Source organism: Megalops cyprinoides, chromosome 5 (assembly GCF_013368585.1).
Source record: "Megalops cyprinoides isolate fMegCyp1 chromosome 5, fMegCyp1.pri, whole genome shotgun sequence".
NCBI lineage: Eukaryota > Metazoa > Chordata > Actinopteri > Elopiformes > Megalopidae > Megalops > Megalops cyprinoides.
Window position 1 is genome coordinate 27,699,061 of NC_050587.1, and position 12,732 is coordinate 27,711,792.

At 43.3% G+C, this 12,732-nt stretch overlaps 1 protein-coding gene across 2 annotated transcripts in view; it reads left to right on the forward strand.

Moving 5' to 3' along the window:
* tnksa (tankyrase, TRF1-interacting ankyrin-related ADP-ribose polymerase a) overlaps positions 1-12,732 on the forward strand; it is a 111,782-nt gene that overhangs the window by 74,181 nt on the left and 24,869 nt on the right. Inside the window, exons 6-7 of one of the 2 annotated variants that reach the window (XM_036528289.1) lie at positions 9,813-9,833; positions 11,845-11,939. In XM_036528289.1, coding sequence (XP_036384182.1) covers positions 9,813-9,833; positions 11,845-11,939 — 116 coding nt within the window. The remainder of the gene's footprint in view (positions 1-9,812; positions 9,834-11,844; positions 11,940-12,732) is intronic. The other variant, XM_036528290.1, reaches the window with a different exon arrangement.

The following is a 12,732-nucleotide window of genomic DNA, read 5'->3' on the forward strand; positions in this document are numbered from 1 at the left end:
GAAGAGTGATGTAAGGTCAGTGTTTTTTTTTATTTTGTATCTAGAGTTGTGTACACAGATTTTATGTGTAGATTTTTGAAAATATTTCTTGTTGTGTGCTGTGTTAGCATTGATAAGCACAGATTCTTTACAGGCATTGTTGTTGATGCCTGATCTGGCTGTCCGCTGTTATCTGTTCGTACAGCACAGAATGGCAGCAGAGCCAGCTCTTTGCTTTGTTGTGTTCCTGTTTCCTGTGCGGCTTCAGCTATCTGAGGCAGAGGTGAATCTGACAGCGGGAAGCGTTACGCGCGTTTCCCCTTGTCTTCCACAGCCGTATTGCACTGTGTGTTAACAGTGCACTTCGCCAGTTAGCATTTCTGTGGATTTTCACATTTCCAGGGTACCACAGAAATGCCTGTTCCTGTAAAATTGTCCCTCAAATCATTCTTCAGAGACAGATACAAAATCAAATATGAGTATCAAATAGCCTTTGTGGATTGTACAGTTTTCAAAGGATATTTCCTTCTTAGAAGAGAGTCGCTGGCTGCAATCTCTTTCATTTTCAAATCCATTTAACAGTTGGCTTGTTAAGACTTGTAGGTAAATTTGGTACCTCACTAGGCAGCTTGCTGTCATAAACGTTTTTCCACCTCGCTCTGTAAAACAAAGAAATTTAGCAAATTTAACAAACTGAGTTCAGCAGACCCTGAGTGCATGGCCTGGAGGCTGCAGTTTGCAGCCAGTAGTAAATATTTGGAGGTCAGACGGTTAGTAAATACAAATACATGATTAGACACGTGAAGAACCCTTTGTTTTGCTTCGGCACTGTAGAATATTTGCAGTTGGGACCGAGAGGGTTGATAACCACTCCGGGATATGCCTGTTGGCTGCCGGTAAACATTAATAAGTATGCGGTTGATCTGTTGTCTGCTTTTCTCACTATCAGAAGTGCCTCACTTTATTCTCTTTCTTTTTTCAGAATATTAAGATTCAGTGTTACCAACTAGTACAAGATGAGATATGCTGTACACAGATTGTGTATGACACAATGAACAGTTAACGCAGGTTGCTTTAACCAGACAACTAGGCAGTTCTCCAAAATAACACCAATACTGCTGTGGTTACCTAATGGCTGTATGCATTGGTTATATTAGTGGGTTTGAGAGCAGGTCACTGGATTACAGCATCTTGGGATACTGTTTTGTTTCTCTTCCCACTATTCATGTTTCTCATTCAAAGCAAGAGAAATACGCTTATTTTTAAAATAGTAAAGACCTCTATGTTTCTACACCAGCAGACAGACACGGTATTGACATGTGCAGTTGACCTTTGGGGAAAAAAGAATGTTAATCAACTGATTTGTCTGTTTTTGAATTGTATTGTATGGTTAGTAGATTGGAAAAAGGAAATAACGTCAAGGGGAAAAAAAAAAACCATGAAGAAAACTAAATCGGCCATTCTGTAAAATCCAGTCTGTCAAAGAAAGGAAAAGGAGTGGCCTCCATTTAATCTCATTACTTACTTTTTGGCCTGATTGGCTTTTAGAATGAGATGTTTTCTATGACAAACACAGAAAGGCAGCCTTAATTTTCCGGTATTGTGTATTTATCCACAGTTGTCATTATCAGACGGTATTTTAAGCAGTGGTTTGTTTCCCCAGTCGTACTGTAAAGTGGGGGCACATCAGCATTATGTTGAGGAAGTGACCCTCGTCTGTTGAGTGCCTTCCCTTAATAATTCTCCCTCTGAATTTCCCTCCTGAAGCTGCTCTGTATTCAGGTTGCTGTTCAATAAAAGCAGACATGTACATGTGAGGAGAGTACACGTATTCTGCTGCAATATTGCACTCTGCCCCTTCTTGCACGGATACAGGGCTCTGCTTGGGTAGGATCTCCGACCACAGTAAGTCTTAATCTGAAATATTACATGTGCCTCGTGGGAAATGCTCACAGCATTGTTGACTAAACCGAGGGACCCCAATCTATAAAATGGGCCATATTTAGATGTCACATAGACAGTTTCCAAACAGGACTGTAACAAGGTCTTTTGACCATAGATGGAGGGAATATTTCTGTGACCGAGTGTCAGAATCGTGTTGTCTCAGAATCCAGGTTTCGCTGTCTGCCTTGTAGTCACCGGTGTGTCAGAAGGGAACAGGTGTGTGAAGTGATGGCAGCTTACGCTGCTTCATGAGGTGAGGCTCTCCTCATGTGGCTGTGATTACATAGGGGGGAGTGCCATTATTAGTGACTGTTACTCCTACCCCCCCCCTTCTCCGATGGTGATCAGATGGCATGAGCTGAGCTGATTTTTTTAACGAGCGGGGCAATTAAATATCAACCGACTGAGCCGGCGAATAGGGGAGTCCAGTGAACAGGGGGGCCCCGGTGATGCCCACGCAGTAGAAAAAAAAAAACGGTCCCCTCATTAGCGCCGGCCCTGCCGTCATCAGCGGGGGGAGATTCACTTGAGTGGGTTAGCCCACGGAGGGCCCCACCGCTCATCCCCCATTAAACGGCTGGCCTTCACCAGAGGCGCTGATTAGCGCTCCGCTCCTGCTCCCTATAGAGCTGCGCAAGCTTCCGACTGCCACCATCATTTGCAGCCATCTGAAGTCCGCTGGGGCGCGGCGACCTTGAGGAGGGAGGAGCGTTCGTCTGCACGGCCCCTTGAGCGCTTCTTCGCTCCTGTCTCTACGGAAAAGCTTGCGATAAGACGCCCGGTTGGGTGTTTCAGTCGCCGTTCTGCTCGCCTGTCGGCTGAGGAGCCTATTTCAAGCCTTTTAAACTGAGGCGCAAAATCGGACGGTATTTTTGTGCCAGAGATATGGGGGACAGTAGTAGGCACTTTGGGGGCTGAAAATTGAAAGTGACAAGGCGGCGGCCGCACGTAGGGTGCCAGGATTGTCAGCTAGGAGAAACTGAAGCCATTACCTGCACTCTTCTGGGAGAAATGATTGCTGGCGAGGACAGAGACACGGCGCATAATAATATGTTTAAGAGAAGATTGAAAGCTGATAGGTCTCTTGCCTTATAACGCCTTTGCACATCTGAGGCGTTGAATAGTAATGGGCATTTACGGGATGCCTCTCCCTTGTTTTGAAATATTCCCCCCATCAATATTCGGCCATTTGACCTCCATCCTCACACGTGGCCATCAGTGCATGCAAAATGAAGGGCTCTTACAACGTTTCATTGCAATGAAATGCTCCTAGCACCTGATAGCAGCCATCCATATTTATAGAATGTATACAAATGTCATCGCATGGGACACATAATCAATATCGCTGGTTGCAAGCATCAAAACCCCGAACAAATCACACACAATCCCAAGAATAAAAATCCATAGTAAAACAGTTTTATTGCAGACTTGCTTGGATTGCATTAATAAAGAGCCTTGTGATTTAAGTTAGGCTTATGGCAGCTTATTCCAGAGCCATGTACAACACCTACAGTGGATCAATCTGCTGTTATTTATTTCTTCCTCATGTATTCTTTCATTATGGGTTTAGTATGTATGGTGTGCTCCATCTATAAAGGCAGTCGTTGTTCGTGCTCTCTTATGTTGCTACAGTATGATCAAGACTTATTCCTCCTGCATTTCAGATTCTCTGCTGTAGTCAATTATAAGATTTCTGTACTACAGAACCTCTGTTAGGCAGGCTGGTAGTAATGCATTTAAACTGGTATAGCGTAAACTAAAAGCCAAAGCAGTATAGCCTGAACCTCAGGTGTAGATTATACATATCTATGTCTAGGCTTTGAAGATACCAGTACAGTAAAGCTATATTGTAACTGGTTTCCCAAACAGTAGAAATAAGAGATTGCCCAGGTTATAAAATGTTCTGATACTTTGATAAAAGAGAGGGAGGTCTATTCATTTGAGATTGAAAGGCACTCCAACACCCCAGCGGTGTAATTGTGCAGAGCGGAGTTAACCTTTCAACTCGAAATGAGCGCAGCTCCGAGAATGTCATCTCCAGGCAGCAGCCATCAGTGCCACGCCTGCCTTAACCCTACAGAGCAGCGCAGCGAAAATGATTGAAAAGCTCTTTGTTTTTCTTTTTTTTTTTTTTTTCCACCACCCACTCCACCGCGCAGATTTGGAATGGTCGCAGTCACGGGCGCGATGATGGAGCGCTCTGAAGCACAGGATGTTATTAACGGAGCAAACCAGGAGAGCATTATCAAGATGCCTTCTGCAGGAGCCCGGGCAAAACCAATCACTTATGAAGCCGGTGCGGAAAATCTGATGAATCACGTCGGCATTGTTTCGCCGAGCGCAGTTGACCTTTTCCCTTTTGCACCAATTACAAAGCGCACACTCTGGAAGAGAGAGAGGGGTGGCGAGAGAGAGGGGTGGGGGTAGGTATAAGAACGTAGTGGTCCGTAAGGCTGGATCTGAGAGAGCCAGAATCTTGTGTAAATCTCCCCAAGCCTGTGGCCGAGCAAATTTCATTGTCAGCTTCTTCAGAAGCCACAGAGAGTTGCTCCTTGACCTCACCGATTTATGCAGTCGGCCGGCATCTTATCTCGTGATGCATTTTGGGTCTGAGAGTGGTGTGTAAGGAGTCTGTCTCAGCAACACCACAGAGGTTTATTAGCCAAAGCTTGTGTGTACTGATATGATCAGTTTCTGCTTCACTGTGTTGTTCAGTGTCTTCCAGGCAGCTTGTGATGACCATGCAGATAAAGGCGGTAGTAGAACACCAGGAATATAGCTGTGTCCCTTCGTTGTCATTGCATTAGCAATGGCTATAAGTCTTTTGCAATCGGTCATGCCAGTGTTCTGTAACTGAACCCGAACCTTCTGTTGCTAGGAAACATTTGCTTGACATCTCTAAAGCTTTAGCTTAAAGATTATCTATAGTGGAGTAGAGTGCTGTGGGCAGGCATGGATCAGAATTAGCAGAGATTTGCCAAGCACGTGTTCTCCTTGTATAAATTAAGGCACAGGCACAATGTATGTATTATCAGTGTCGTTTGCTGCTGTCTGTCAGCCTCATTGCTGGGAGTGAAGAGCAGCCTGGGGGCTCATGTGGTTGAAGCCGTGCATCGGTGTCTGAAGGCTACGAAAAGGTTGCTTCGATCAATCCCATTTTCCTCCATATCAATTCAATTTACCCACTTTGTAATTTGCCTTTGATCGATTCTCCTGTTGCATCTCCCTTCAGCAATTTTTTGGAGGCATTTTTGGCACAACTTGTGCTCCTGTGACTTTGCAATATTATATTTCCACTAAGCGTTGTGTACCTGCACCGTTACTTTCGCTTACCCAGTTCACTGCAGGAATTGCACATACATGTAAACATTACATTGTAATTTTTGTTACAATGTTTACATGTTGCCCATTATTGTAGCTGAATATTTAGTGAGGCAATTCTGGGTGAAGTGCTTTACCCAATAGGACATGAGCAGTGCCCCAGCAAGCAACCAGGAACCTTTCAGTTACATCCCCTGCTCCCTGCCACTATACTACACTGCGGCCTGTACACGTTTTTTTTTTTTTTTTAAGCAATATTCAGAATGTTCAGTACTTCAAAATACTGTCGTAATCATTCAAAATTAAATTAAATTAAAATCTAAAATTCTAGTACAAAAATCAAGTCAAATGTGGCTTTTATTTTTAAGTTATTTGTTTATAAAAAATTTATTTTTGTTGAAATTTTCAAAAAAGTAATTTTCAAATGCAAAGATGGACCAAGAGGTCGAATACATAGAGTGAAGTGTCAGTTCCGGCAAAGCCAGCTGAAAGATATGAGATCTAAGGAGTGGAGGCTGGGTCTTCATCATGCGTGTGCAGGAAGTCATGCAGTCCATCTCTGATGAACAGCGCACAGAGGATAAACCCAACCCATGCCTGCAGAAGAGCTCTTTAATCAGTTCTACCCACTCAACCTCACCATTGCTCTCCCCCAGTGCCACCTAGAAAAACTCTCCTCATTTGACATGGCTCTGAGACTGCGGCAGTTCATTCTTGAGAAATGGATTCGTGGCCGAGGGGGCCTGGAAAGTATATGCGTAAAGATTGCTTTCCTCAAACCTTACCGTAGTACTGGTTCTGATTACTGATTGCGTGGCTCTCTTTCCTGGAGGTGCTGGGAGTCAGTATTGCATGGCCTACCCAGGACCCATCCCCCTGGAGAGCCCTGCTCCTTTATTCAGGCAGAGTGTATGCAGTAAATAGCCCACACAGTATAATGAGCAGACCTGTGGAAAGGAGAGCTGTATTTCTCCTCCACTGCAATGAAGTGTCAGTGGTGCAGGGAGAGGTGTAATGTGTTATTGATCCGCTCAACCTGGTACTAGTACCAGTGTGTTTGCGTGCGTACGCCGTGTCAGTATGCACGCGCTGTGTATTTGTGCCGTTTGTGCGCATAAACAGCTCGACTCGTGTAGGAGGTGTTGACGCTCCCACCAAACATGGAGACTCGGGTGCGTAATGTACACAATCTCCACTGATGCTGGTTCGCCGCGGGGTTACCTCAGGGAGCGCCATGTTTTCTGCACAACCTCCTCCCGTAGTGATTTCATGGTAGTTATAGCACGCTCTGCCGCCATGGCAACAGCTGACAGCCAGTAATGATTCTGTTGGCATGGTTACAGGGTACGATTCCAAAAAAATACAAAGAAGAGAAGAGAAGAAAAGACGGGGGGGGGCATTAAAGAAAGGAATGGCGTGGGGGTTAAGGAAACATACATATTTTTCCAAACAGCAGCACAGCTTGGTGGAACACCTTCTTGCCCTCCTCCCTCCATTTCATGATATCCTCATTGCTCAACATTTCCAGGCCCAGGCCAGGGGGCTATGTGTTTTTTTTATGGATTTATTTAGTTGCAGTCTTATTTATGCCCTGCTGGGCTTTTTTGAGTTGAATGTCCCATCCTCCTTAAATAAATAGCTTACTCTTTCGTTGAAAATTGATTTAGGTTCCATGCCGTTAATCTTGCTTATTTTGCTTGTGTTTTGTCTCGGGCAAAAACCATTATGACACCAATGAATTATAGATGGAGGTCTGAGGCGAGAAACTGCTCGCATGATACGACCTGCTTCTACCACCCCCAGAGCCTCCCACCTGCTCCACTTCTGCTGTAGGCTTGATGTTCACACACTGTCATTTTAACCAAAAAGACTCAAACACTCATAGCAATGGCAACAATCAATGCAGATTCAATCAAGATTGCATTCAAGCATGCATGCACACACACGTGTGTGTGTGTGTGTGTGTGTGTGTGTATCTGTGTCTGTTACACAATGTATGTATGGAATTATTTTTTTTAATGTGAAATTTTCATGTGTCAGGTCAGGGATCAGACCCACTGTTTTATTCTATACTCTCTGTCACTTTGCCTTTTAGCACTTGCTGTAATTGGCTGTTCAGTCCTCTGACTCAGTCACAACCCCCAGGGGCTGTAGGGAAAAGGTCATCCTGCCACACGCACTTCCACCCACATGCATCTCAGAGACTTATGGGAAATAACTTGTGTGGAACTTGGAAAATTTCATTGCCACCAGTCAGAGATGCACCGCTTCAGTTGAAAGCAAAAATATTGAGTTCCGGTGTAATAGAATGCAGTAAGATTTGCCGGCAGTGTAATGCCCTCATAAACACTGAATATCTGGGGATGACAGTTAGAATGGAAATATAGTTCTGGTGGTGACTGAGGGATGCAGCCAGAAGCTTCGAATAACTCACGGAGGGACAGTGAGCAAGACCATTGACCACCACCATGGACTCTTATTGGAGCATCTGTTTAGTGTATTTTTCAATCGTCATCTCTCACCCCGCTGACCAGTACAGCAATGGGTCAAGCCGCATGCCGTAAGTGGGTCTGGCTAAGGCGAGGCGGCCTAAACCAAAACACACACACACACAGAGTGAAGATAATAATCATGAGAGGAGACACTCCCTAAGAGCCGTGAGCGCGATTGTGCTTTAACCAGATGCCCTAGCCTGGAGGGCCTGTCTGCGCTATCACTGGGATCCACAGATTGGGGGGTGGAGTCTGAGTGCCTGCTCCTAACCACACTTACAACTCCGTCGCCATGGTGATGCAGCTTCATACCTTATTGAATATTCGATATCCCGTCTGCACACACAGCTCAGTGCTTATAAGTAATGAAGGCATAAAGTAATGGTGAATTTTTGGTGACTGAAGCTTAAAAACAAACAAAGGGGCTGGAAATTAGGCAGCAGTTATTGTTTTTATTGTCATTTTTCATGGACATTGAAAGTTTTTAATTGTATCAGATTACAGTCCAGGGTATCTTTAATATATTTTTCATGTCTTTGTGTAATGCTTCTGACCAGAATAATGATGTGTAGCTAGTGGGATGCAGGGAAGGCAATAGGTAGCACGTCAACCACGTTACCAGATACTGCTAGAATTGGCTGCCTGTGTGTTTAAATGGCCTTGATGGCTTTGTCTTTTGGTAATGAACGCTGATTTATGGCAATGCATTGTATAAGAAACTGTGCGAAGGGAGAGGCCTTTTATTGGTGTAATATACCTTAGTGCTGTGAAGTACTGCTAATAGGATGAATCGATTGCTCACCGAGCGCAGTGCAAACGAAGAGAAGATTGTGAAATGGAAAACAGGTTGTTTGGGTTGATGCATTTCTTCCACCGCAGAGTGTTTGGGCTCAAACAGAAATCTTCCGCTCATTGTGCAATCTAAATACGCCTTCATTGTTCAGTGCAATTTGCTTCCTTTCCAATCAAATTGCAGCTGTTCTGCCCAAGGTCTTAAGATTTGCAGCCTGTCAGTTAAGCCATCAGTCACTGTGCCTTTTGGGGATTGTTTTCAGTCTAATTGCTGAATGAGGAAAGCGTTGTGTTAAATTGTTTTAAAGGTGTGTAGCTAGGGAATTGTCAAATCAGAAATCCTCCTTTTGATATGTTCGTTTGCAAGTGAGGCACATTTTGGGCTGCTTCATTGTCTCCTTAAAATAGTCTTTTCAGAAGGCTGAGCCATATACAGAGGACGCAAGAGCCTGTAATGTAGACTACTCAATCTGAAGTTCTAGGGGTCTCATACTGTAGACATATTCCTCCGACGAGCCCTGAGCCTGGATCAGTTTCACCCTCTTCCGCATAACAGCTGCGGTTAGGGTGAGGGCTCAGCGAGCTGATCCTGAAGCAGCTCTCTCATACACACACCACGGCAGCATGGCAAGCGTGTGTGTGTGTGTGTGTGTGTGTGTGTGTATGCGAGAGACACTGAGAACGGGCAGGATTATCCTCCAGTCATGTCGCGGGAGCTCAGAAATGTAGAACTAATTACCTCCACGGAGCTGGAACAGCACAAGTCTCCAAGGCTCACAGCGTTAACAATGCATGTTAGCTTGTAGCATCCACCTCAGCGCTCTCACCCTTCAGTTATGAGGGTGTGCAGAGGTACTGTCAACACTGAATCTCACTTCCCTGCTTCCCCCAAACTGTGAAAGCTGGGCAAGAAATGACCAACCTTCCTTATAGATAACTGTAAACTGCCTTGTTCTTTAGTTTTAATACTCTATATCCACAAATGTTACCTTTTTTCTTCAAACACATTTCATTAAGATAACAAAAAATGAAGTAACAGTGTGGTGATTGCATGATTTTATGGCCTCCTAATCAATCTATCACTGTAATTTCATTTTTTCATTAAACTATAGTATCAACTGCTTACACACATTTCATGTATATAAAAAATGAATTAAAAGCTGTAGTAAGATTTTGGTGAGATAATAACATGATGCTATCATTTTATCATTTTGTGTTCTTTTTGTTGTTGTTTTTTCTTTTCTTTTTTTCCTTTTTTGTGATTCTGGCGACATTGTCTATCAGTCGACATCCCAAAAAATGCTGGTAAGTTTATTTTAAATAACGGCTCATAGTTTGATGCACTATTGTGATTTTTGTTGAATTTTTTTTGGTTCAATTTACCAATAAGCTGGCTCTGACTTGCACATTATGGACCTGGGTCTCTCTTTTTTTTTTTTCTTTTTGGTTACATCTCATCTACCAACAAATGCTGGCGTGGGACGGGGTGGGGGGAACAGGCCATGGGTGGGAGTCTCCTTCATTTATGGAGATCCAAATTTTACATTGCCTGATTTCAGTGGGTGTGGGTATACCACCCCTTCCCTTTTTCTGCATACTCTAACACCTCAGTGACCACACCCCCCACCCCTTAGCTTGAGCCACTCTTTCTTATAATTAATCAATCAGTTTTTTTTTAATTATTTTCTTTTCACTTGTTTTTTTAATTATTTTTTTTTATTATTTTTATCATATGCATGCAAAAAAGCTTGTTTCTGCATTTTGTCAATCTTGTCAGACAAAATAAACGTGTGATTTACAGTTCAATTTTTGTGGGCAGAAAATTTACACAACGTGCACACCTTTGATGTAGAATGTGGGGGGGAAAAAAACCAACCAACCAAAAAATTATATATATATAAAAAAACAATCTCTCTAATTGTGTAAGGTGCTGCGTTCTCACTGACACGTTTCTGTGTTGATTGATACCCCGTCTGCTCGAGCATCCCTCCTTCATCCAGCACAGAAAGAACTCAGAATAGATGGAGCCCCGGGTGGAGTGCACCCTTGTTCGTGCCGTCACCCTTCACCTGCTACCATTTGAGCTCATTCCTCTCCACACACAACTGTGATGCCGTCCCCCTCCATTTTATTTTGTCTCTCTGATGTCCGGTGCACGAATGCTAACTGACCCCCTGTCTGTGAATTAGATGGTTGCTAAGCTGCTCATCTGTCTTTAAAGATGTCGAGTACTGTTGTGTGCCATGAAGCTTTGTTTCTGTTCATTTTTGGTTTTCATTTTTTTTTTTTTTTTTTTTTTAACTTAAAAGTGTTGGCTTTAAGGTAAACACATCAGCTGCTGCCTCTGTGCCTCTAACTCTACATCATCAACATATGAAGCTCAGGAAGATTAAAAAAAGTGCCACAGACACTGATATTCATATGAGGATGCCTAGAGAGGGATATAACGTGACATGATTATGCTGTCAAATTTAGTTGTTAAAGGTGGTTCATTAAGCGAAAGCAAATTTTTGTAGCTGCAGAAGTACTGTAGCTCAACAAAGCTTTGGAGTATATCATTTTTGGGCATAAGCCTGAGAGAATTTCAGATTAGATTTTTTGATGGAGGCATACAATTTTGACTTCTGATTGTCCTAATTGCTTTCGGTGTGGTTAGTTCATTTTTGTATTGACCAGAACCATTCAGACATGAGACAAACTTAAATCAAGTAATACCACACATTAAACGCGCATGAAAAAAAAAGAATAAAACCAAAAAAATTCCATTACAACATTATATGCTTGGACACGAAAACAGTTTGTGAGGCCGTGGCCTGTGAATTACAGCGTAATCATAATTGCTGGCAGGGTTACGTATTTACTATTGTTAGGGCTCATTGAGTAGTTTTAATGGAAAACGTGACAGTGCGAGGTTCGGAAAGCTCAGAGAGCTCTGGGTCTGGTGTAGATTGGAGAAGGTTTCGTGTCAGTGAGCTCTGAACAGATTACAGTGGTGCTGGTGGGGAGGCTGTGATTTCACCAGGGAAAACTACTTGGCCTCTTACGCGCTCTATCACGCAAATGAGAAAGAAATAGGTTGACTAAGCCACCCATTCACAGATGGACTCTCTCAGGCAGAAACGATGGAGGACTGACTTCTGATTCATGGATCACTCTAGACTTATTGATACCAACAGCTGCTTCTTATTAAAAAAAAAAAACAACGCTGGCTGATTTCTCTCACCTTGCTCCAGGCCCCTAGGGGGCACTGTGTGTGGCGATGTCTAGTCAATTCTCCATGTCTTAAAAGTGGCCTTTTCTCTTCTCTCTCTTCCAGTCCACCCCACTCCATCTGGCAGCAGGTTATAATCGGGTCCGAATTGTTCAGCTCTTGCTTCAACATGGCGCTGATGTTCACGCTAAGGACAAAGGGTAGGTGTGTGTGTGTGTCTGTGTGTGCGTGCATGTGCACATGTGTCAGTTTTGGGAAGGTGAGGCCTCAAAAACTGCATAGAGGGTGGTCCGTGATGTGCTATGGAGAGAACCTCGAGTTGAACTAATCAATAAGTTTTGGACTGCAAACTTTGTGATTTATTCAGAATCAGATGAGTCATTGACTCAGCACAAATCATTTCCACCCATTTTAGAAATCTCGCCATGATACCATGTGATTGTCACAACAGTAAAAGTACTGCATGTCATTTAAATGTGAGCCTAATTGGATTCTAGTTTTATCCCTTTGTTTGACATTAAAGCTACGTGTCTTGCTCTGTCAAGGTCACCTGTACAGGGGTGTTCTGAAGTTGAATGTGCTTATCAGCTCATGACTGGTGTACGTCAGTTTGGTCCTCTTGACCTCGGTGTGTGGTCACACACCAAAACACAACAAAAGTAGTTACTTGAATCAAAAAATCACTTACCTCTTTCTCTGTGTGATTCGATTATTAGGGAGCCGTTATGTAAGGTGTAAGTTTTAGAAAAAGCCTGTTAAAAATGTGATTAGGTGAAACTCGCAGTTGGAAGCGCAATTTCAATGTTCAGGCAGTGCTCTCTGTTGAAGTTTGACCTACAGGTGAACTTAGCCTCTTTGATCTATTCTCTGTGTAGCACCCCGCTTAAAAGTGCATGCAGTTATTAAGATAAGAACTGTTTCAGCTTAATCATGTCAGCCTTCTCATTATGCTCTTGCATTTATCTTATTATTCAATATTTAATGCAATATCCC